The sequence below is a fragment of the Lutjanus erythropterus genome, chromosome 17 (assembly GCF_056507025.1).
Source record: "Lutjanus erythropterus isolate fLutEry1 chromosome 17, fLutEry1.hap2, whole genome shotgun sequence".
Lineage (NCBI taxonomy): Eukaryota > Metazoa > Chordata > Actinopteri > Lutjaniformes > Lutjanidae > Lutjanus > Lutjanus erythropterus.
Genome location: NC_139333.1, coordinates 27,543,783 through 27,568,824, shown reverse-complemented (window position 1 = coordinate 27,568,824; position 25,042 = coordinate 27,543,783). Strand labels below are relative to the sequence as shown.

General features: G+C 39.5%; 2 protein-coding genes across 2 annotated transcripts in view; both read right to left on the bottom strand.

Annotated features, from left to right (window-relative positions):
* Window positions 1-5,765, bottom strand: part of LOC146312378 (ATP-dependent RNA helicase DHX8-like) — a 44,054-nt gene extending 38,289 nt beyond the window's left edge. The window contains exons 1-12 of the mRNA XM_084740150.1: window positions 5,628-5,765; window positions 5,387-5,472; window positions 5,238-5,304; window positions 5,056-5,147; window positions 4,780-4,886; window positions 3,520-3,861; window positions 3,047-3,191; window positions 2,049-2,240; window positions 1,857-1,944; window positions 1,669-1,766; window positions 750-897; window positions 128-309 (exon numbers count right to left, since the gene is read on the bottom strand). Of these exons, the coding sequence (XP_084596276.1) occupies window positions 128-309; window positions 750-897; window positions 1,669-1,766; window positions 1,857-1,944; window positions 2,049-2,240; window positions 3,047-3,191; window positions 3,520-3,861; window positions 4,780-4,886; window positions 5,056-5,147; window positions 5,238-5,304; window positions 5,387-5,472; window positions 5,628-5,730 (1,650 nt within the window). The 5' untranslated portion in view covers window positions 5,731-5,765. The remainder of the gene's footprint in view (window positions 1-127; window positions 310-749; window positions 898-1,668; window positions 1,767-1,856; window positions 1,945-2,048; window positions 2,241-3,046; window positions 3,192-3,519; window positions 3,862-4,779; window positions 4,887-5,055; window positions 5,148-5,237; window positions 5,305-5,386; window positions 5,473-5,627) is intronic.
* A 1,597-nt stretch (window positions 5,766-7,362) lies between these two features.
* On the bottom strand, window positions 7,363-24,118 carry LOC146312377 (ATP-dependent RNA helicase DHX8). Its single transcript, XM_084740148.1, has 23 exons — window positions 23,936-24,118; window positions 23,518-23,603; window positions 22,945-23,017; window positions 22,744-22,835; window positions 21,372-21,478; window positions 20,774-21,166; window positions 20,391-20,535; window positions 18,742-18,948; window positions 18,571-18,658; window positions 18,215-18,312; window positions 17,749-17,896; window positions 15,773-15,954; window positions 14,457-14,651; window positions 14,074-14,259; window positions 13,747-13,957; window positions 13,465-13,646; window positions 12,424-12,564; window positions 12,149-12,304; window positions 11,246-11,383; window positions 10,935-11,063; window positions 10,450-10,646; window positions 8,908-9,087; window positions 7,363-8,108 (listed from the first exon to the last, which is right to left on the bottom strand). Exons 1-23 carry the CDS (start codon window positions 24,042-24,044, stop codon window positions 7,889-7,891), a joined length of 3,663 nt encoding a protein of 1,220 aa, XP_084596274.1. The 5' UTR covers window positions 24,045-24,118; the 3' UTR covers window positions 7,363-7,888.
* Window positions 24,119-25,042: the final 924 nt, after the last annotated feature.

Sequence of the window (25,042 nt, the reverse complement as noted above, 5' to 3'; positions counted from 1 at the left end):
TGGCCTATTCTGCTTCTAAGAATCAAAACTACCCCTTTAAGACATCTGCCAAAAGTCAATTCATCCTTCTCATTCAGTTTTCCAATCATTTCCTCAGTCATGTTGTAAAAGTTATCTCATCTCATACCTGAACAAGCTGCTCCTTCAGCTTGAAAATGGGCAGACTCTCTCTCTGCTGCAGGATGGACAGCTCCGTCTTCTTGCCATAAGACACCTGGTTCCCTCCGAAGGCGTATCTCTTCCACTCTGGGAGATCGATAGGCATAGCGCCGATGCCTCTCATATTGGCAGCGATCTGCCTTCCTTCATCTATACAGGAGAGGAACAGAATCTTAGAATCTACTATTTTATTTAATCAAGATGAACTGCACAGATACCGAACTGCCCAACAAGCTCTTTTTGTATTAAACTATGAGTCAGAGGTAGTAACCAGGGCTGAAAGGAACTCGTAAAGCCTCTGTTATCCCCTCAGGCTGCGGAGGTCACAGTGCATTATGCCTCTGTGAGCCAGTGTAAACTCATATGGAAGCTAGATAATCATCTCCAGCCGTGGCGTGGTAACAACGTCACAGTGTAATAGGCCTGGCACAAGACAGATAGTTAAATTTGAAATCTCTGACACAGCATGGATTGACTTTGCCCTTTAATTAATTTCCGGTTACAAGTCACATTCGTGGTTTGTTCCACTGAAAATTACAGCAAGAGATGTTTAATTTATTATGTTTAAAGTGTGCAATCCAGATCCTTACAGTCAGGCATCGGGTCTATCCAGTGCTTGTGGAGGCCGGTGGGGATGCTGTCCATCTCTGCTGCTCGGGCCGCCTGCTTCACCTCCCTCCTCTCCTTAGCAAGAGCGCTCTGCATCATGGCTGCCTGGGACAGAGAGCCGTCCGGATTCTGACGGACAAAATCGAAACGCCTGCTGGTTTAATGACGTCGGTATGAGAAACAAACATTTTGTCAAACTGCATCAGTACTTGCAGCACAAGCATCTTCCAGGTATCTAATGTACTTCATTTAAAATAAAAGAAACAGCAGCAGCACATTAGAACTGCAGGTGGTAGATTTTACACTTCACATTTGGGGATCTCCTCCAAAACTTTCCGTCTGGTTACTTTTAAAGACTGACGGGTTTTAATCAGTTCACAGGGGCAAATAAGGATGGAAGGCAGAGGGCAGAACTGTTTTTAGTGCTGCGTATTTGAACTATAAATTCAGGGGATTTCAAAACTTATTTTTGCTGACCTCTAGTGGTTTAACTTCACCCTCCTGCAGAGCAGAGCAGGAACAGAGCACAGTTCTGACCCATCAGGTCCTCTTTAACCAGTGAAATATACTTTTCAGCCTGGTGTTAAGTTACTCTGTAAAGCTATTCCAGTATAAAGGGAAACTTTTCATGTGAACGTCCAATCAGTTTTTCTATTAATTTTTATGTGAACCGACCAAGAAAGCTGAGTTCTCCTGTTCCTACATGTACCAGGATACCAGGTTTTCCCAAATTTCTCCATGCCAACCCACCCAAATGGTTTTAGCTTATGGCCCACATTTTGCAAGATGTCTTTTAAAACCCAAAGTCAGCTGTTTTCTGTAGGCTGCTTCAAGTGACACTGAAGTTTAAACAGGATCTCGAAGCAGAGAATGCATTTGCGACACTCATAGTATGTTTACCTTAACTATTTTGACAGGGCTCATGTTCATAGTAAATTTGGTCTGTCCCCTCAGGAATGGAGGTTCCTCTTCAACCAGATCGATCTCAATTTCTTCGTCTGCAGAGGGAACAGTTACAGAAGAGACATTATCATGCAGTTTAACTTCCATTTAAAAAAAACCCTTAAGAATAAAGTGAAGAGCTTTACCTTCATCATCATCTACTTTGGGAAGGATTCCCGTCTGCTCATCAAATTCTGGGAACTCTTCTTTGGGAAGAACGTTGGCTGCAATCATCTGAATAACATGAAGTTGATAGTTAAAGAAAACATCAGAGAAACGGATCACTCCTGAGGAATATTTTTTTAAATCTCCATGTGAATGTGTGTATTGATAAACACCTGTTTAATCTCCCATTTTTCCAGATCAGTGATCTTGGTGAGCCGCTTGCGTTCCGTTGGGTTCTCCTCCAGCTCCAGGATGCTGGCTTCGGCCGGGCGGTCAGGGTTCCTCAAGGCTTCGTCTCCGCCTCCAGTGTCCAGGTTTCGTCTCCGGTTGGGGTTCAGGTCCTCCCCGGTCTCCTGGTCGACATCCTGGAAACATGTAAACACATGATGTGACCAATCATTTCCACCCAACTTCTGAGAAACAAATTATTATACTGGATGTAAACATTAGATTAACATATGTTCAATAAACACATAATGCTCTTTAACCAGAAGGTTGCAGTTCTTACTTTATCAGAATGAGTACCAGTCTAATTTAAATCTTATAAACACAAAACAGCAGAGTAAATTAATAAAACAACAAACCATAACTGGTGTTTTTATGAGTACAATATTTTGCGCAGTGGGTTTGAATATTTTTTAACCAAGTGGTTTTACAGCTGTTCTTGTGGAGCGAAAGAGAGAAAGGATAGTGTGTGAGGTCTGCATCTCTTTGCACATTATCTGCACACATCTTATGGTCTTTAGATGGTAAGTGGATTTCTCTCAGTTCCTTAAAGGTAGAATAAGCAGGATATGCTCGTTGTAAACATCAGAAACACTGTTGTTTGAGGAGTCTCATTTTCAGGAAATTATCTCAGCAAAATAAGAAGTTACAGGTGGAGGCAGAGACACTGCAATCAATTTTGTATAAGTCTGTGCTTTGTTTTTAAGAAAATCCTGAATTGTTTGCCTTTAAAGCAACATTTTCTAAATATTTTACCTTAAAATAACAGCTTTAAAACAATTGTGATGCTAAACTGACTTGTCATTTCCTCTCTGTGTACTGAACGCCTGTTTGCTGGGATTGGTCTTGATGGTGATATGTCACACACCATCAATTTTCTCTTACATAATGTTGCTGTACAGTGTAGTCTACAAACTTTTCATCCACAATTTTAAACGCGACTCACCTTCATGCTGAGGCTGGCTTTGGTTCCAGTGAATGACAAAACTTTGACCTTCACCTTTTGGCCTTTTGTGACCACGTCAGCCACGTTGGCTATACGTCCTTCTTTGCGCAACTCTGAGATGTGTACCAAGCCTTCCCAGCGTTTCCTGCAGACAGTGAGAGTTACACAACACAAGTTTAGATCAGGGTGCAAACACTACAGGCAGACACATTAAATCAAATCTGAGCATAACATTAAATGTTATCTGGTGGATGTTTTGACACCATAAAGGCAAGAGCCTACCAGAGAAAAATGAAATAATAATCTCTAAAATATTCTACATTTATTAAAACACTTATGTGATCGTGCAAAAGGCAGAAATATAAAAATTATTAGAGGTGAACAATGAAATCCTAAAAAAACAAATATTAAAACAGAGAATGTTTTAATGTATTGTTGTGCACAGCTGTAAATACAGAACCTCGCTCACTAACCTGAGACCCTCCAGCTGCACAAAACAGCCAAACTGCATAATGCTGCTGATTTTGCCGCTGTAGATGTCGCCCACAACAGGCTCATCTGCTGGAGGTCGATCGACGAGTCGATCTCGCCAGCGGTCAGAGTCTCTGTCGTCCTTGTTGTTACTGTTGTTGTTGTCGTTGTCGTCTTTGGGTGGGCTTGGTGGACGGTCACTCCAGCGAGACGGCCGTTTCCTTCTGCGCTTCGGGTTTGTTTCTCCGTCTCGATCTTTTGATCTGGAGCGAGAACGATTTCGCTTACGCCCGCTGTCTCCGTCTGTGTTTCCACCTCTGTCATTGTGCAAATTCTTGTCTGACCTGAGGAGCAAATGAAATAAAGAAAAGTCAAATTTTTACTCTAAATGTTGCCAGTGTACAGTGATTAAAAAGAAGTAAATCAGTTTTAAAATATATCATAAATTGCACACTGGTTTCTTGTTTTATCTGTGAGAGTCACTTCTTTTCCAGCTAACAGGTGTCCATGTTTGGGACAAAACTTTTTTTTACATTTTTCCTTAATTGTTCACACACCGACCAGACCTTGACCAGAACCTGAAACTCATGTATGTTATCTTACAGTAATTCTGCACACATGCAAACAAATTTCAGAAACAGAGTCATAGAAAAACACTGATTTTTTTTCACTCGTTACAGTTCTAAACAAAAGTTTTTGCAAAACACCACACACAATTCTTTACATTTGGCATGAAAGTAAAGTTTCTAACTCAGGATGCCAAGTTTGCAGAGAAGCGGAGTGAGAGAAGTGAGAGTCAGAGGAGGAGGAGGAGGAACATGGGCAGGAGGAGGACTGGGTGCTGCATATAAAGACAGTACTCAGTGATACTTTTGAATACTGTAAAAACACTGTTTGCATGGAATTGGGACCTGTACTCCTCCTGTGTAAATGTACATCATTATTAGGGTGTTTAACACTATTATACATGTATATTTTACAGAACTGAAAGGCAAATGGCTTTGATACCTCCACAGGTTATTCTTGTATTTGACTATGAAAACAGCTCACAACAGGCTACTGTACATACAGTATGTGTGTAACACTGAAAATGCAAAAGGCCTACTAATAAGACTTTTTGTTTTCTGGTCATTGAGTACATCAAGCGATTTGTGGAGTTTTGGGTTTTGTGTGCGAGTTTTTCTATTTGTGTTTAGAGTTTTGAGAAAATGAGCCATGTTTTCAGAAAACGTGTGCTAGCAACTGAGATAAACTGTAATTACCCGCTTGCAGAGTCGGTTCCACAGATGGTGGGCATGAGCATCTCCAGCTCCTTCATGGCTGCTGCTGCAACCTGCTCATCATCTTTATCTGTGTGTCGTGGTGGAATCTGATGGTATAATAAATAAATAAATATATAAAAACAACAAATTACAGTTACCTCTAAAATGTATTATTCATACCACTGCTAATTTCCCCACTGACAAAGAGTTCAGAGATTTATCAGAGGACAGACAATGTTTAATTGAAAATGAGACAAATGCCTGTCTGTGTCTCACCGTCCACACAGGAGCATCTGGTTTACATAAGGCAGGGTATTTCTCCCTCAGCTTGTCCTTCTCAGTCTTTGGCTTCACCTCTGTCTGATGAGCTGTCATTCATAACAGAGAGCAGATTATCTAACAGTAGGTCTACATCTGTAAAGGTATTACTGCATAAAATATATTGGAGCTTTCTGTACCTTTACTTGTAGATGGTAAGGGTCGCATGGTGTGAATAAGTCTGAGTAAATTCCCAACAAGTGTGTCCTGGAAAAAAGACACAAAGACATGTTATGTGTTTAAAGAGAAATCAACAAACATGAAAATGTTAGTTTAGCTGGAAACTTACTGTAAAATCTGCTCCATTTTCACACAGAACTGCCTTGAATTCCTCAAATGTTGGATGTTTCTCAGCCAGACTGATGACAAACTCAGCTGCAAAACAGCAAATAGTGTTTAACTCTTCATGCTGGTTTAGACACGCATTCAGTTCAACATCATCACACCTGTTTCTGATTAAACAGCGTGTTAGCTAGCTGTTAGCTTGTTAGCTGTGCAAACAACACTGCCGTAATGTGACGTAACGTTACCCAGATCTTTCTCGCTTATCCCCAGATGATTCTCCAGCTCCGTGCACACCTTTGATACCAAGGATAAATATTCAAGACGTTTTATTTCGTCTAAAGCAGCCATTTCTGCTGTTTATTTTGACCTGAACAGGAAGTGCTTCTTCTTCTCTTTCTTAAGTTTGCGTTCCAGCGGCGCGTTTTACTGCTGCTGCCCCCTGCCGGCCAACAGGTAGACTGCAGTATTACGGTCTACACACAATACTCAACCTGCTTTGCCAGGGGAAACTTCTGCAAAACGACAAGGGGCCAGAAGCCAATTAAATAAATATTAATAGCTGAAATAATATTATATCTTAAATAAATAATACATGTATTTTATTAACAGATGAACACATTTTTCCCTGTCTAAACGCATGCATATAAACGAGGTAAACACTTTACAAATGAGAAATATATGCATTTAGACAGAATTAAGAGGCCATTTCATTGTTTTCTTCAGGAAAACAAACCTCAGAAAACTTGTGACAACTCAAAATTTCAAGACAACTTACTGTAATAAATGTTTGAGTTTTGAATCAAACTCAAACTCAAGTTTTTAAATAAATTGAAAATATTTATTTAAAAAAAAAATGCCGACCTAGTTGAGATTATTTACATAAACTTGAATATTTGAAGTTTGAACTGTGAAACTGATTTGTCTTTTTTTTGGGGGGGGGGGGTGCTTGAAATATCAAAATATTAACCATTATTCTCTTTCACTTCGATGGGTTTACTTAGTTTCTGAAACACAATTTTGGGGTGTTTCTAAAACTCAAAGATTCAAGTTTATCTAAAAGAAGAAAAGTAATTAATCTGTTTTTTATTATCTGGTAGAAACCTTTTTAAAACTTTATAATCTGAGTTATTTTACCTTTTTTTTATGCTTCTTTCTATTTTGTCATCTACTTGTTTCTATAACACTGAAAATTTCCGTTTTTATTTTAAAAACTGTAATCTGAAAAGTAATTTGTAACTATAGCTGTCAGACAAATGTAGTGGAGCAAGAACCACATTTTAGAAAGATGTATAAAGTAAAAATACTCAAGTACAACTGACTAGAATTTGTACTTAACAGTATTTGAGCAAATGTGCTTAGTTATATTCCTCCACTGTGTAAATTATACAACCTAAAGGTATAAAAAAAAGTTTGGGTATGAACAATTTCAGTGTTTTTAAATATGATACTTTACATGCATATCAACTGATAATACTCCAAAAACTTACTCTAACATTTTGAAGTTTTTGTATTTTGTTCTTCTTTTTGCTTACAGTGTAGATTTAAATAAAGTAAAACTCAAAGTTGGACTTGAATACATGATGTTGCAGTTTTGGATTTGATTTCACCAGGTTTGGAACTTGCCTGGCGAGCAAAGTCCTGTTCTTCCTCTACTTTTTTTTGACACAAGACATGAACAGTTTCTTTGTTACTCAAACAACAGCAAATAGAATATGGTATTTTTGACTGATGTGGCTTGTACTGGACCTTAAATACTTTACTATATCAATAGTGAATACAACAATTCAACATATCAACATTCCTCCCTTTTACTTCTGGTTTAATGTTCTGAATTGTCTTTTGTAAAAATGTCCCATTCAAACATCTTAGTTCTGTTTTACTTTTATTGTGGTTCTGCCTTCATAGAACAATAAAATATCTCTGTCTCTACCTTAAGTTTCCATCTACTAAAAGTTTACAACAAAATACAAAATCCGAGGCTTAAGAAAATTTAAGATTTAATAAGGACACATTTCATCGTTCCACTGTCAAGTGTAGCAAAGCAACAGTTTTAGATACACATACACAGGTATAGTACAAAATCTATCAAACATAAATGCTCGTTCCATCCTGACAGTCTGACACCAAAGTGAAACATAAAGGTCCCTTTAAGAGTCTATCAGGTCCTTATTTAGCTGTTACAGTCAAGATAAATAGTTCACTATTCTGCAGAATCTCCTCACAGAAGATGATCTTTAAAACTGCTGCCTCAAAGGGCAGATGTGAATCTTTTTTTTTGTTCCTGTATCAGTGCTGTGAAAAGTAAACGACTCTGGGTTTTGTAAAATAAAGACAATAAAATTCCCAGGTTAGTTCAGGAACTGCTGGGAGAAAACGTACGGTATGTACAAATTTAAAAAGGAGTGAACACACAGCTTGAAGTTCACATGTCTGGCACAGGACAACGTGTCTGACTTCATCATCGCTGCCAAAACAGTTTTGTTTTGCATTTGTGGCGTCACGCCGGTCAACGCCGTCTGAAGGCACGAGAGATTCTCCAGGCGTTGGGTTCCTCGTAGCGGTTGTACAGCGGCTCGAGGCGCTGCTGTTTCTTCTGCTTGCTGAGGCGTGTGGGGTCAGACACTTTGAAGAAGGCGGGCGAGAACTCCACCAGCCAGCGGGGGTCGATGGTGGTCACCTCCCGCATGTACTCCTTGGTGGTCAGCACCAACTCGTGGTAAACAACCCTGAGGAGAAGAAAGACAACTCATCACAAGACTGTTTGTACATTTGAAAATTTAAAGGACAGTTCCAGTTATGTTTAGTGTCATTGTATGAGGTATATTTACTCAGTCAGTTATTAGCTACAGTAGATGGCAGCTAAACATATTTTAATTGCCTAAAAGATAATAATAAATGTCTAAATCAGTATCAGTTCAAGTGTGCGCTATATTTAGAATGTTTTCACCATTTATTCTTGCTATCAGACAGCCTTTTCCAACGGTAAAATGCTATTCTATAAGCCAAATATCGCTCTCTCTTGTTCAACCAGACTGCGTTGGTAAAATCACTAATTTTACCTCATGATGTAGGTGTTGCTGGTCTACTGCTGCTTCAATCTGTCAGACTGTTAGTGTTATTGAGTGAAGCTGGTGAAACCTAACAGACCTTTTAAAACACTAAAGTCACACAATTACAGAAACAAAACTAACAGAATGAGGCAGCAGCAGACCAGCAACTCCTGTGTTCTCCAAGGTAAAATTACTGATTTTGCCTATTGAGTTTGGTTGGTTTGGAGAGGGCGATATTTGGCTTATTTAACAGCAGCTTCCTGACAAAAAAGGCTGTCTGACAGCAAGGTAAAGCAGTGAAAATATAAATATAGTGTACACTTGTACTGATATAGTTTTTTTAAGTGCCAAACTAGGTGTGTGCTGACCTCATGCAACCCCACATCAAATAATCCGGACTATCCCTTTAAGAAGTATATGATGACATTTATTTTTTGTTTGGCTGCTAAAAGGTTGAACTGAGTTGCTGTCGTACCACTCAGGCTGGCGGTTGAACAGAGCACTGGACGGGTGGATGTATACGACTTGCTGGTCTATGAGGGTCCGGTAGCCCTCCTGAGGATCCTTTTTGGCCGCATTCCTGAAGAAACCGCTGCAGATGGCTTTCTGGACCCGAACTGTGGCTTTGCCGCAAGATACCACATCGAGTTTATGTCTGAGGAGAAGAGGACATGTCCGAGGTTAATGAGAAACCAGAACGAGAAAGAAAACAGTTCCTACATGAAAAACACAGCTGAAAAGGTCTGTGGATTATCTGGAGGAACAGGGTCATGATTTCTGGAGAGAGACGTTGCTGATGAGGCCAGATGCCAAATCAGGGTGTCGGTGTTAGGACTGAAAATCATTACAGAAAATCCCATTAAAAATTATAAGACTTTGCTACAAAACAATGTTTTTCCTCCTCAATCAAATTATTTCCACAGCAACATCCTGTGTATTCTGACAGTATTTTGTTACCTATGAAACATAAAGTGTACTCTTCTGAGTAAATACATATCGTCAATTTAAAGTTTTAAGTAAGAAATAAAAAGACAAAAACTGGTTGAGAACAATTGTTAATTGTTAATTGTTCACGACAGTCTGTTGCCATAATTAATCTGGTCAACCTTCAGTCATCCACAGAGACTGGCTCAGGACTCACAGGTGAGTCACAGGAGATTTTATTTGGCTTGCCAAATAAATAAAAGGCTATGGAAGACAGTCTGCAAATTTAAGTTTTAAAATGTTTTACTGATGAGAGGAAAAAAAAAAACTAAATGTACTTATTTTGTCTCATTTATGAAATATGCTGAAATGTCCTATGTTGTATTCCTAACAGGGCTCTTCAATCAGCCTAAATTTATTTATTTATTCATTTATGGAACTCAGATATGAGCACTAAAAATTCAGTATTTAACATGTGAGTCAAGGTAATATAAGGTGATGTGGAAATGGCAATAAAAAAAAACAGTCAGGAACGTTCATTTATGCACAAATTAACTGTTCTCAAGATTTATTCATAGGGCCTCTTGTAAACTGGGTCACAATGGTTTGCCAATTTTAAAAAGTAGGTCCCTTTAAAAACAAAGTTTAGGCTCATCGTTGCTCCACTTTTAACAGCTCGTCTTTTGTTGAATTTGCCAAAGATTAAAAGGTGCAGGGATGGAGTGAATTTCTGACCATGCAGCATTACATAAATTAAGTATGTAATACCCTTCCCAACAGACTTTAAAACTATATACTACTTGTTTGAGTAAATATGAATTAAGACTTTTTAAAAGGACCTGTAACCATCCTGAAAGTGCCAATGACTGCCATTATATTCAAGAAAAGGTTGATTCCTCCAAACCCTGCAACTCGCACCAAAACAATCTAGATGGATAAACAGTGTTCTATCCTAATAAAAGGAATAAAGGACTGAAACACACTTAAAAATGTAATTTTCTACATCTAAGAGGACAAGTATGTATTTTTGATTTTAACGTTTAGCTGCTAACATGTGTTGTGGTTCTGCCTCATCATCTTGAGACAATTATACCTGTCCATGATTCCCAGCATCTGTTTGCGGATGTCCTGGGCTCTGCGCAGGGAGCGAGCCTGGATGAAGTTCTCGTAACACCAGGGGTTGGAGAACTTGTTGTTCTTCCAGGAGTTGTAGACAGCCAGCAGGGTCAGGTGGTCGCCCTCGGGCTGATGAAACTTAGCCTTCTTCTGGTCAGCCAAGGCTTGTTTATCCTGTAACACAAGATGAAAAAAGAATAAACAAAAAGCAGCAGAGAAAAGAAGCTTCTTACAGTTGGAAATATTAAGATCAAACGACGAGTGGACAAACTGCCACAGGAAGTTTTTAAAAAGCAAAGACGGGGAAATTCAAAGCCGTCTTGAACATGAGTTTTCAACTTGTTCTGTGTCTGCCTGAGTGCAAAATCACAAGGTAGAAATTAATAATAGAAAGAAACACATTCCCCATGATTATGCAGACTTTTCATTATATTAAATAATAAAGTTTGGTGGTGTGCATACTTTTGGCCTGTAGAAGACATTCTGCACAGACAGCATGGAGACGATGGTGAGCATCTCTTCACTGCAGCCCAGATGGACGGACATGATCAGCATCTTACACAACATGGGCTCCAGGGGGAACTCAGCCATCTAGAAGACAGATGCAGGGAGAAGAAACGATAAAAAAAAAGGAATAACTGGAGCAATGATAAAAAAAAATAAAAAAAAAGACGACGAGGGAAATTTATTTTATTCAAACTACAAAGTGTATGAAAGTGATTTGATGTAGATGTTTCATCTGAGGGAAACCTCAGAGTAAAAGCATTCCTCACCCTTCTTCCCAGCCGTGTCAGTAAGCCTTCATCATCCAGAGCTCCCAGCGTGTAGAGCTGCTCCATGGCTGTGATCAGAGTCTCCATCGGAGGAGCGTCCATGAAGTCAAACGACAGGAGGTCATTGATGCCCATCGCCTGGCGGAGGAAACATGAATATAAGAAGAAGGATGACATCAGTGCATTATCTTTATATCATAACTTCTGTGACTTCAAGGCTGAGAAAGTTCAGCTGCAACTTTTGCTCTTTAGTTTTCTTTTATTATACTCGACTGCTTCTGCACTGCAGACCTGCACATAAGAGATATGAATTTTCATTAATTAACTAATTACTTCTCAAAGCATGCATGTCTATTATTGTTGATTTGCTGAGTCAAACCAATTTAAACATTTTATATACTGTGTTTTGTTTGTGCTTCTGCTTTGCACATTTTAGTGTCCAACAATGCAGCATAAAGCTGTCTTTAGTCCATGTTTCTATTAACATTAACATCCCTCATTTATTTGCTTTGCATGTGTTGTTTTATGAGCCTCTGTGCTGCAGGTTTTAAGGTAAGATATTCCTTTATTAATCCCACAGTGGGGAAATTTACAGTGTTACAGTAGCAAAAAGGACAGCAAAAAATAAAAGAAGCATCAATAAAAAATATAAAAATAAGAGGAAATAAAAAATAGGAACATAATATACAATATAAGACTCAGCAGTTGAATTTACACCAAAGCACTGAGGGAATTATTGATCTTGCATATAGAATAATGATAATATACCTGATTATTTCACATTGAAACATACCTGCTCCAGACCTTTTAATATCTAAGCCACGTTTCTACTTGATGCTCATCCTAAATATCAAAAGATCTCATTCTGTGTGATAAGATGTTGGTTGCAGAGTGACTGTTTACCTTCAGAGACAGCACTGTGCTGGCCAAGTTGGTTCTCTGGATCTCGGGCACGTTGGTCGTCAGCATCTCGTCTCTGTAGGCTCTCTCAGTGTAGAGTCTGTAACATTTCCCTGGACCTGTTCTGCCGGCTCGACCTGCCCTCTGCTTTGCCTGGGCCTGAAAACAGACAGATTTTTAAACAATTCAGTGTGCTAACCAATTACTGCAAGTAAATGCACAGGAAATGTCTGGTATTTTTCCCCTGGAATCATACATATATCATGAAAATATTGCACCTGTGAGATGGGGGTCACCACCAGCTGGTCAATGCCAGTTTTAGAGTTGTACACTTTCTGCTTGACAAAGCCAGGATCCACGACGTAATAGATTCCATCGATGGTCAGAGAGGTTTCTGCGATGTTTGTGGCAATCACCACCTAAATGAAAAAACATAAATACAAATTATTCTACATTTACACAAATCTCAAACATAAAATTAACTTGTCTGGTGTCTCAAACTGGGCCTTCTCTTCAGTGCTTAACCTACCATTGCCCACCCCGTCCGAAAGAAACAAAATATTTTATTCATGTTAGGCTGTTTACCTAATTTTGTGCACTAGTCGACACACAGATCTGTTTGTATGTCACTTCATCTGCTCTGCTCTGACAGTGAAAGACACACTAACATGTTGACAGATTCTGTGTTTCAGCTGAGCTAAAAACAGATCAGAGATGCTGTTTTGCTCTCGGTCTGGCAGTGATGTAATGCAGCGCAGTGCGTTTTATATGGAGTGAGCACTGCGCCACACTCTTTTGCTTGTCAGCAACTGGCCAGGAGGCAATTTGGCCTTGAGCGTTCTGATTAATTTGGCATGCAGCTAACACACGACTTTGTTTTAATGAAAATTCAACTCCTGGCATTTGCTCCTGGTATTCTTCACTTTGGAGGAAGGAAGCTTTAAGTGATGCATTTTCTTCTTGAATAAAAGCCGTTCATGGATCTAATTTATGCTGACGTGAACAGAGGTTTATTTTGGATTTCGAAAAGTAACTGATGTTGATAGATTTTACCACATACTTTTAGGAAAATGGCAACGTAGGAAAGTAAAGCAGCTCTTCTAGGGCCATATGAAGTAACAAACTTAAAAATAACTCCATACAAAAGGCGACCAACAGAATATTTTGCAGTACATTTCATGCCTGAAATGGTCATTTACATACGTTATGCAGAAAGACAACCATGTATCAAAAATAGATCTGGCATTTAAAGTAAAGTATGGTAACTTAAAATACATATATTACCATATGTTTCAAAGACTTCTGTGAAATGTAGTCACCTTTCTGCTGCCTGGCGGTGCAGGGTCAAAGATCCTGGTCTGCATCTCACTGGGCAGCGCAGAATAAACCGGCAGGATAATCAGCTCAGGAACATCAGGCCCCAGAGACTTCATCCTCTCATACAGGATCTCACAGGCTGTGTCGATCTCCTCCTGTCCAGTCAGAAACACCAGGATGTCTCCTGGACAGAGACGAGGTGGGAAGAGACAGATTTTGAGACTGTTGTCGGGGTCTACGTGTGTAAAGAACGTCTGTGTGTATTCAAGGTTTTAAATTCATACCTGGAGGTTCTGTGAGATGGATCTGCATGACTGTGATGAGACTGGCATCCAGGTAGTCCGTCTCAGGTTCTTTGGTGTAGAGAACCTCCACTGGATACGTTCTTCCTGGGATGGTGAAGATGGGCGCTTCATAGAAATACTGAGAGAACTTCACAGCGTCCAGAGTGGCAGATGTTACAATCAGCTTCATGTCGGTGCGTTTCTGTACAGTCTGAGAGACAAATGAAAAAAACATTCAGTGTCTCTTTTCCATATTTGTCACAGGTAATCCAACTGTTTTTCCCCCCTGAATGTTTGAGTACATTCCCCTCTGCCCGTGTTTCTTACCTTCTTGAGCAAACCAAAGAGAACATCGGTGTGGATCGTCCTCTCGTGAGCCTCGTCTAACATGATGATGGCGTACTGGCCCAATTCGGAGTCGATCAGACACTCTCTCAACAGCATACCGTCTGTCATGTACTTGATCACCGTCTCAGGGCTGGTGCAGTCCTCAAAACGGATGGTGTAACCCACCTGGGACAAAACATATTTCTATTAGTCCTCTGTAGAAGCAATTACAAGCATGAAATGTGAAAATCAGGCAATTTTCAAGAACTTACAAAGTACCTAAACCAAAGATTTTCATACTCTGGAAGCCTTTAACCTCATATTTAAATTGTTACTATAAATAAACCATGTCATGTGATTAGAGTGACGGATGAATCAGTCACCTCTTGTCCCAGACAGCAACCATACTCCTCAGAGACTCTCTTGGCCACTGACATGGCAGCCACACGACGGGGCTGCGTACAGCCGATCTTCCCCCTCGTGGTGTAACCTGCCTCCGCCAGGTACTGAGTGATCTGTGTCGTCTTACCGGAGCCCGTCTCTCCGATCACGATCAGGATCTGGTTGTCATGAACAGCCTGTGACGGATTAACAGAGAATTATTGTTAAAAAACTGGCACTTGAACAGCGGCTATTTGCTATTTTTTGCATTTTAGCTTTGTTTGAACAGCAGTAAAGCCAACATGGGTATCATGCAGCCTCCTACACTGTGGCCTTGATACTGTATTTTTTTCTAGGCATGCATTGATTTATCGGTGTTTAACATATAAACAGTTTTAGCACCAAGAAGATAAAGCAGCCAGCGGTGTGGAAATATATGCAAACAACATGGTTACTAAATCAAATACTCAGGTAATCTCCAGTACGACAATATCAGCTGCTCTGTTTCATCAACGTTAGGCTGAAAAAAAAAACATCCTGACTGAAATTTGACCATGTTTTTCTGTTCTGAAGTAACTTAAATCAGAGGTCAATAAGACATGAACCTTGGCAGTTATTAAGGTGAATGTAGTTTTGTTAAATGTTCTTGTTGTTAAGCTGTGTTTTATGTGTGTTAGTGGAGTTATGGGTTGTTTTTTGTACTTTTATGGCCAATAGCAGAAAAGAAATTGGTGGCATCTCCTTAAATGGGTTTATATCATCTTTAATGGTTTGAAGGCCCCTGAATTGAATCAAGTCATAATCATACAATGGCAGACTTTGTGATACAAGCATTTCATCCTTTCCAAAAAAAAAAAACAGTATTATGATAAAACTTGTGCTTTTCTATTTGTTTTAAACAATAGGTGCTGTGCATTTTTAGAATGACAATGTCTTTGTTTCCCTGGCACAAAAATGGGGTGTAAAAAACAGCAAAAACAAAATAAACAATAAAAAAAAAACTCTGGTACAGGCCAGTGCATCCCTACTGGTTTCATTTTGCCACATTTCTGCAGGGGTTGCTTGATGTCATACTTCATCAGTGCAACAGAGAAGCAAATTGAAACAAAATGAAGAAATCCGGTAATTTAAATTCAGCAGATGTTTCCATTCAATGCATCTCAAAGCATAAATCTACTTCAGCATCAACATCTGCTTGTTAAAGGATAATCACATTTTCTATAGAGCCTAATCAGAATCAATTATAAACTCCCGAGTGAAGCATCCAAATAAATCTCCCTTTGGGTTTTGTTTTTTGGTTTTTTAAACTGTGACGAACCTGAATGAGCTGCTCCTTCAGTTTGTAGATTGGCAGGCTCTCCCTCTGCTCCAGGATGGAGAGCTGGGTCTTCTTTCCATAAGAGGCCTTGTTGCCTCCAAAAGCGTGCTTCTTCCACTCTGGGATGTCATTGGGCATCATGCCAATGCCTCTCATGTTGGCTGCAATCTGCCTGCCATCAGCTGGAAAAGAGGATACAAGTGTGCTTGATGATGAAGAAATAAACTGTGTATAATCAACACTGTAAAAGGCTGTTCGGTGCTTTTCTACCTGGACCATATTTTTCTATGTTTCTGCGTCAAAGTGACTAATGAGGACAACACTTTTTGAAAACGGTCCAGTGTTGAGAGAGAGCGCTGCAACCGTCAGCTGAAATGTAATCCTCGGAGGCAAATGAGTCTGTCAGAAATATGATTGATTTGATTTTAATTATTTTGTCATGCACAGGCAACGTGCCCAGCCCAGACAGGCTTACAAAACACAATTACTTAGAAAAACAGTCCAGAAACCAGGGTAGCTACATAAATTACAAGTAACACTAAATGAATAAACCATCATGATGCTTTTTCCAAGCTTCAGTAATTTTTTAAAGAAAAAAAGTAAAAAATCTCTGATTTCAGCTTCGTAAATGTGAACATTCTCTGGTTTCTTTACTCCTCTCTGACAGTAAACCGAATATCTTTGGGTTGTGGACAAAACAAGACATTTAAGGACGTCATCTTGGGCTTTGGGAAACACTTATCTGACATTTTTCACCATTTTCTGACACCGAACAACTAATCAATTAATCAAGAAAATAATCAATCGACAATGAAAATAACATTTCTAGGTTTTGAACAGTCATTTAATGTAATATTGGTATTCTTCACTCATCATAAAAAAGACACTATAGAAGAAAATGTGATTCATTCTCCTAATTTGCATAATTCACACAACCTGTCCAGAACCAGAACCAGTCATTTTATCATCGTAAAACACACATTGTTTGATCTCCAAGGGGAAGAAAATAAAATGTCTTGGCTCGTCTTTTCACTGCTCCAACAATCACCAACTCTAGTTCGGTTGAAACAAACACTTAATTCACCGTGACAGATATCAGGAGAGGAGAGAGAGGAAGGCTGGAAATCAGAGAAGCAGTGGGGAGAAACTGCATGTAGACCCGAGCAGAGTATTTTCACATTTAACTCTGTGAGCCAAGGGTTTATTTCCACCACGCAACCAGAGATGGTGATTACTGGAGAACTGGAAAGCAGAACTAAGACTGTTGTTTCTGAGTTCGAATAAAATGTGTTTTACGATAATAAAATTACTGTTTCTGTCAACTGAGTCTGGTAGCCATGACAAGAGTGATATATCATCTGCTTCTGGTTAAACAAAACGCATTTTAAACTTTAACAAAAAAGGTCCATAATGTCGGCAGACAGACAGAATAACAGTCTGAGCCTGTCAAAGGCAAAAACAATCACTTTAAGTGGATGAACTTTTCACAATTGCTCACAAGGATTAAGGCATACTGCAGCCTGTTATGCAGCTGATAGCTGCAGAGTTTTCTATCAATACTGAACTATAAGCACACTGAACCAAGGCAAGACTATACCATCCGGCCAGATATGAGGCTACAGGAAGCCAGATAACCATCGCCAGTACTGGCAAGCCTGAGGGGTGCCGTCTGCCATCGAGGAGCAAGACTCGTGTCTGACTTAGACTGGGCTGTGGTTTTTAAAAAAAAGCAACACAAACACAGACTGAGCTCCAAATGTATTCTGACAATCAAAGCTGAAATGCCAAAAGCAAAGACAAAAACCGCCAGATAAATATTTATATACAATCTGAAGACAGAGGTTAACATGATCAATATGCTAATTTCAAGCTGGCAGATGTTTTTGTGGCTGTACTCTAATTTGATGAAGCATACTTCAGCATCAACATCTGTGACTTGGAAATTCATTAGAGGTGCACATTAAGTGATTTCTAACCGTCTGGCAGCGGGTCGACCCAGTGTTTATTCAGCCCCATGGGGATGGAGTCCATCTCTGCCTCTCGCGCCGCCTGCTTCAGCTCTCGTCTCTCCTTAGCCAGAGCGCTCTGCATCATGGCCGCCTGAGAGAGGGAGCCATCTGGATTCTACAGGCAGAGGGAAACACAGGACCAGACAACTTTACTGTACCATTTATTAAGCTGTAGACGTGTGTATTTACTTTCACTAAATCCATGTGTGCTGAACAGCTTTTAAGTCAGTTAGATAAATTATTTTCCCAGACAAGAACAATCAACTGTTCTCTCATAACAACAATAATCTAAATATTTAAACATCCTCTAGTTAACTCTGCCAAATTAGACTAAATTTGACACTGAATTGTTACAAGTCTATTTCAACTCGTGTAGTGTTTCCTCTGTGTATTTAGCAAGACATATGATAGCATGTTCAGACATATACTGTACCTTAACAATCTTGACAGGACTCATGTCCATGCTTTGTTTGGTGTGTCCCCTCAGGAACGGAGGTTCTTCTTCAACCAGCTCGATTTCCAAATCCTCATCTGAAAAACAGCGAACAAGATAAATGAGCAGGCAGTCAACTCCGAGTCATATTTCATAAGAATGTAACGCAAGACTAGGAGTTTACAGTCATGCGAGCCAAATATGCACAAAATTTGCAACCCTGATCTGGATGAAAGTTGAGGACTGATAAAGCGATGCATAGATGCACTCCGCTATCATGGCAACAAACAGCATTACACTCAGAATTATTAAAATGTTTTAGTGTTTTGTTATGGGTGAAAAACTGATTCTCTTACCCTCTTCATCATCAACTTTAGGAAGGATCCCCGTCTCATCGTCAAAATCAGGGAACTCTTCTTTAGATAAGACGTTGGCAGCGATCATCTAGAGGACAAAGAGGATGAGTATTGGCAGGTAATAAAGTAAGTCTTCAAAGATTCTCCGTTCTCCGTTCTGTGTTCTCCCACCTGTTTGATCTCCCACTTCTCTGGGTCAGAAATCTTGGTGAGCCTCTTGCGCTCCAGCGTGTCGTCCTGCTCCAGCTCAGGGGCGTGGCCCAGGTTCGGGTTGCTCGGCTGGTCGGGATTCCTCATGGAGATATCCTCACCCACATCTGGGCCGACGTTTCTCCTCCTGTTGGGGTTCAAGTCTTCTCCTGTCTCCTGGTCCACATCCTGGGAAAGAAAAGGGGAAAAAAATTAGGCCATTTACATGCTGACTGTTCAGCCTATTCAGTCTACCCTGACAGAAGATCCCATGGTGATAAAAAGGAATATTTTTACATACATTCTTTCTAAATCTCTCTCATGGGAAATTCAGAGGGGCTTAATCACTAATTTAGTTGATAATGACTCCCTGGCTCAAACCATTACTTACTCTGATATGAAGTGAATATCACATTAAAGTGAATATCACATTAAACTAGAAGAGCACAGCCAGCAGAGTGAAGATCTCTGCCAGGCAACAGATGATGAAGCACCTACTGCAATGGTACCACAACTGTCAGGAGCAACCAGTGGAGATTAGCTCAGTTTAGAATAATGTGATTTTGTACGAGGGCAAAACGATTTTGAAGAAATATTGAATTGTAATTATTTTGACTGATATTGCAATTAGTATCTGACTTGCAATATTAAAGGAAAGGATCATTTTTGGTGGTTTGTTATTTTTTCAGGGATCTGTACTAAACAAAGATGTTACCTGAGTCTAGAAACAAACATTTTACATGCTATGATTTGAAAGTTGCAGTAGACCATATTGTAATTTTGACTTACTTTTGATTAATAGTTCAGCCCCATTTTAAACAGTACAGTCTCAGTTTTCTTCGAGATGCATAGAATAGTGTATTGGTTTTGTAACCACCCTCGGTTCACCTAACTGTATAAACTTCATGAGGAAACAATAAAAGGTACAACAAGTCCAAACTTTTCAAATTGAATAATTTATTTAGAACATTTTGTTATTTATTTAGAATATTTTCCGGTTTCCTCAGAATATTACAAGCAACCAGGGGCCTTTACAGCAATATACTAGATATACAAATCTGCATTTTAGGAGAAACTCAGAAAAATGAAATTCTGAATAATTTGCACTTGATGTTGCTTGTTCATAGAGCGGAGCCTGCACATCCCAGTGGAAGCTGAAGCTTTACAGAAGGTTCATGTTTTGGCATAAACCTGATTGGATTATCACCAGGAACTGAATTTAATTCCAAGACATAACCACTAACATGGTTTTAAACGAACCAAATTTTATCGAAATCAGTTCAGAATTAAGCGAGTTGCTGTTGATTTTGTGCCGAGGTCTGAATCTCTCATTTGTTTACTAGCAGACCTTCAACGCTCCAATGTGGCGACTGGACAGACGCCTGGGTGGAGAATACAGGGGGATTTATTCATCTCATATCGTGCCTTACTTGAGTGGATCTGAACTTATCGGGTAAGGATTTAATCTGCAGAGGCTGTGGTTTAAAATGAAATGAAACTTTTTTTTTTCAAACCTGCAGCACACACATAAAAAAATTCTTCCTTCTGAATTCTGCACACACAGATTCAATTAATCTATTTAATTCACAGAAGAACTTCACAGAAATCTGTTCAATAAGTTGTTGTCTTACCTTCATACTGAGGCTGGTCTTGGAGCCGGTGAATGAGAGCACCTTGACTTTGACTCTTTGACCTTTGCTGACGACATCGGCCACGTTGGCCACACGGCCCTCTCTACGCAGCTCGGAAATGTGGACCAAACCTTCCCAACGTTTCCTACAAACAGAGAACGACAACATGTTTGACTTTAGCAGCAAAATAACTGAAAATTGTACCTTATTCTTCACGTACACACCATTCATCATAAGATAACATGTAACCTGAGCCAGTATAAAGAACTGATGTTTTGATTGGGACAAAATGAGAGCGTTTCATTATTAATCAGTAGATTTTGCTGTCATCCTGAATTTACATCAATGCTTTGTTAACAGTGCTTTGGTGACTTTTTACTGACCTTAGTCCCTCCAGCTGAACGAAGCATCCAAACTGCATGATACTGGTGACTTTGCCGTTGTAAATGTCACCAACAGAGGGCTCCTCTGGTGGAGGACGGTCCACATGTTTGTCCTTCCAGCGGTCAGAGTCTCTGTCTTGGTCTTTTCTGGGGCTTGGTGAGCGGTCATTCCAGCGTGAGGATTTGTCTCTTCTTTTGCCGCGATCTCTGTCTCTGTCTCTGTCTCTATCTCTGTGCCGCTCACGGTCTCTGGAGCGAGACCTGGACCTGGAGCGGGAACGATGCCGTCTCTTCCTGTCCCGATCTCTATCTCTATCTCTGTCGCGATCTCTGTGACGGTCTCTTTCTTTGCTTCTGCTACGACTTCGGCTGTGGCGTCTGCTCTTTTCTGACCTGCAAGAATAAGTGAAAAAATTACATAAAAGTAAACAGCACAAGCCACAGTTACATACAATAAAAAAAACTGAATTCATACTAATGTAACTGAATTCATAGTAGAAGTGCAAATTTTCTTGTTGTTTCCTACATTACACAAAAATCACTTGCATGCAAAATTTCTTTTTAAAGAAGGTAAATAAAACTGCAACCAATATCTGACCTGCTCTTGCTGCTTTTAGAATCCATCCCACTGGCACTGGGCATCAACATCTCCAGGTCTTTCATGGCATCAGCTGCCACTTTCTCATCATCTTCATCTAATAGCCTCTGAGAAAGTCAAACAAAAAAAATCTTAAGTATCACTCAACCTTAACTCGTAAACATTTTTGTTTAGTTTTCAAATTAATTGTTAATATCATTCACAAAAGCTGATTTCAATATTAAATTTAAGAGTGAAATGTTTTGTAAACACTGACATTTCAGAGATGAACTCTCATCACATCTACATGACTCCTATTTTTAATTTGCAGATTTTTGTGAGGTTCAATGCGAGTCCATCAAGACCAGACACACTGCACAACTCAAACAGAGAGCTTTCTAGCAGCCTGCGTCGGCTTTTTGTGGCCATTTTCAATGAGAGTGAAGGGTTTTGTTTGCTGTCTTTGCCTTGCTTAGCGCCTTGCAGTTTGCCACTCTATGCATCTTGCAATTTTGCAGGAGCACCCTGAACGAGTCAAGCTGAAAAAACTTTAACTCAGAGCAGAAAGGTGCCCAACTTCATTTGCACTGTCCAACTGGATGACCGCCATCCATGCACAGACTGAACCACCCCCACAACAAGTCCAGCTGATTTATCCTCTTTCTGAGGGCCCCATGTATCCAGACAATTTCCATTTCTCTATGTCCAAAGTATTCTTTGGGAACAGCTTCTCACCCTCAATCAAAGCCTGAGCAAGTGGAATCCACCTGTAATTGTTTATGCAGGTGTTTATTCACTTGGTAAGGTAAGCAGCTACTAACTTGTTAGCTATCTAAGAAACATAAAAGGGGGTAGATCTGTGCATTTAATTAACAGCTAAATCCTGGTTAGGCTAAGGACACATGATTTGGTGGCTGCAACAGCAAACAGCTGCCCAACAAACTCATCTTGTTTTAAATTGTAGGCTTCAACAAAAAGGCAGGAGTGCCACTGTCGATCAGGGCCTAAAGTTGTTTGTGCTTAACTAGTATATCGGTTCTCTTATCCCATTTAAACAAACCATCATCCTCATCAGGACATGCCAACAGTTTCATTAAGAAGAAGAGAGACAAGATCAGTTTCTTCTTTGAGAAAACTATGGTTGTGCAGTATGTGTAGAAATGTGATGTGCAAATTCACAGCAGCTCAAAAATTAATATACTGCACCACAAGCACGCTGCAAAGGGACACGTTTTATATATTTATTTTTAAGTTTAGCTGTGTGCTTTAAGTGTTAATAAGAAAAGCCTAACAAAAACAATCGTGTCAAATTACATTGTTTTGCATTCATGGTAATGTTGGCATTAAAAGTAAAACAGATATCAAAAATAAACAAAGTGTTGAAGCCACATACTTTTGGTGCTGGATCATTTGGTCTACACAGTGCAGGAAACAGCTCCTTCAACCTCTCCTTTTCTGTCTTCGGCTTGACCAATGCCTCAGAGGCTGAAAATTGAACAGCAGCACAAAGTTCAGTGCATTTACAGTTCATGTCTCTTTAATTAAAGCAAATTAATGTTTTGGCAGCTCAACAGTAACAGCTGCATTAACTTACCTTTACTCGTAGACGCTTTGGATGGAGGTCGCATAGTCTGAATGAGCCTGAGCAAATTACTGATGAGAGAATCCTGCAGTGAACACAATGAAACACACAAAACTGATTAGCTGCTAAGCACAATTATCAAGCTACTGTTTGACAGTACAGTTGGAAATCAAAAACACATTTTTCCTCTGGTCTGCAGTGCTATTTATTCATCTTGTTTGTTTGAGTGTTAGCTTTCAAGTTTTGGTGATGTGGGTTGCAGATGTCTCTTCTAGCAATCAAAAATAAGACATAGATGGCATAGCTTGTGGTGTCAACTGCCTGAAGAAGTTTTGATATTTCTTGGCACTGATTTATATCAGTCAATATTTTAAGGTATTAAGTACCAATACCATGCCCTACATTTAGTTTCATCATATCTGAAAGAAGGCAGACATCTCTACAGCTGATATCTCCAAAACTCAGCAACTACAACCAAAACAAAATAGATGGATCTAATCAGAACCACAAACCATAGGAAAATTGTGCATTTTCTTTTCTTCCATCACTTTATCAACGTTACTCCAGCATTTACGACGAACTTACAGTGAATTCGGCTCCATTTTGCATCAAAAGAGCTTTGAATCCATCAAATGTCGGCTGTTTTTCAGCAAGGTTGATGACAAATTCAGCTGTGAAGCAAAAAAACAAACAAACAACAAATTACCGGTGAAAACGACAGTAACAGTGAAGTTAGTGAACTCGCACTAACTGAACCCGACCAAAACTATTCACTGCAGTGAAAAAAATACATTTTAACTGACTTGAAGACACAAATCTAGTTAAAGTTATACTTTAGATTGCCACAGTGCATAAAGTACTCTAACTGATTGAAAAACATGGCAGTTTAAAGTGTGAGTCAGTCCAGAGAGCTCTGTGGCTAAGCTAACAACAGCTAGCTTAGTTAGCATTAGCAAGCAAGTTAGCCAGGCTTTTTTCGTTTAGAGCGGGCAAAAACACTCACCTAAATCTTTGTCACTTATTCCCAGATGGTTGTCAAGTTCTGTACAGACTTTGGACACCAGAGACAAATACTCAAGCTGCGAGAGCTCGTCCACTCCGCCTTCTGCCATTCTCCACGAGTCTTGTTTTTTTCAGGGAACGTTAACGCTAGCAGACATATTGGACTTGAGGCACTTCCCCTTGTATTTCGTACGTATTGACGTATTTCACCAACGTGCTTCGCTATTGGTTTGCACCGTCGTCGCGTCATCGCCACCAACACCTGGTAAGTGATGTTTATAAAACCCCAAGTTCTCGCGAGAGTGATTATTTCAACCCAAATAATGATCTTTCCTTGACTGTAATTAACTGCTTTCTGGCCATAACTCCACATGGATCCTAACCACAGAGGAGACACTTAATCATATTACATAAAAACATACTCATTTTGTATAATGAACTAACAACGCGCACAATGTCGCGAGACTTTTGAAAATCTAGGGTTCCCTTCTATACACGACCACGTAGGGGTTTGCCAGTTTTGCCCATACTCACCGCACGATGGCGCTAAAATTCCTAACAATAAATGTATAATATCAATACAGCTGTTGTGTAGTGAGGTCTCCACGTGTGCTGTTTTTTTTAAACTATGAAATATCAATTTGTTGTTCGGGTTTTGGCAGCAGACTGTAAAAATCTGTATTTTATAAAATTATTCATCATAGAAGAAGCGCACAATGTCAAATAAAGATATGGCCTGCATATTTTTCTCCTTCCAGCTCTTATTCCTTGTTTTATGAATTTTGAAAGACTTCTGTAAATGTTTAATGCATGTTTTAGTAGATTTTGGCAAAGATATGATTGTGTGCCACATCCTCTACAAAAGTCATTTTTACAGCAGCCATTTTGACATGAAATACCAGGGTAAACACAGCAATGACACTAATTAAGGTCATGTCAAAATGGCTGCTGTGACCAAAAACATGCCATACTTAACTCATTTAATGTTTTATGTTTTATGTTATCTTGGCCTACAGATCTAACTATGTCCCTTGGGGTGCATAACAGGAGCTACACTATGTCTAGCAGCCTTGTTGCTAAATAATTTGTTATAGTGAAATGAAGAATT

Excerpts from the sequence above, each read along its gene's own strand:
- LOC146312377 (XM_084740148.1), bottom strand. The coding sequence starts at position 24,044 with ATGGCAGAAGGCGGAGTGGACGAGCTCTCGCAGCTTGAGTATTTGTCT. Across the intron at positions 14,652-15,772 it reads TGAAGGAGCAGCTCATTCAG|GCTGTTCATGACAACCAGAT; the intron begins GTTCGTCACAGT and ends AATCCGTCACAG. Across the intron at positions 14,260-14,456 it reads GTTGCTGTCTGGGACAAGAG|GTGGGTTACACCATCCGTTT; the intron begins GTGACTGATTCA and ends GTTTTGTCCCAG.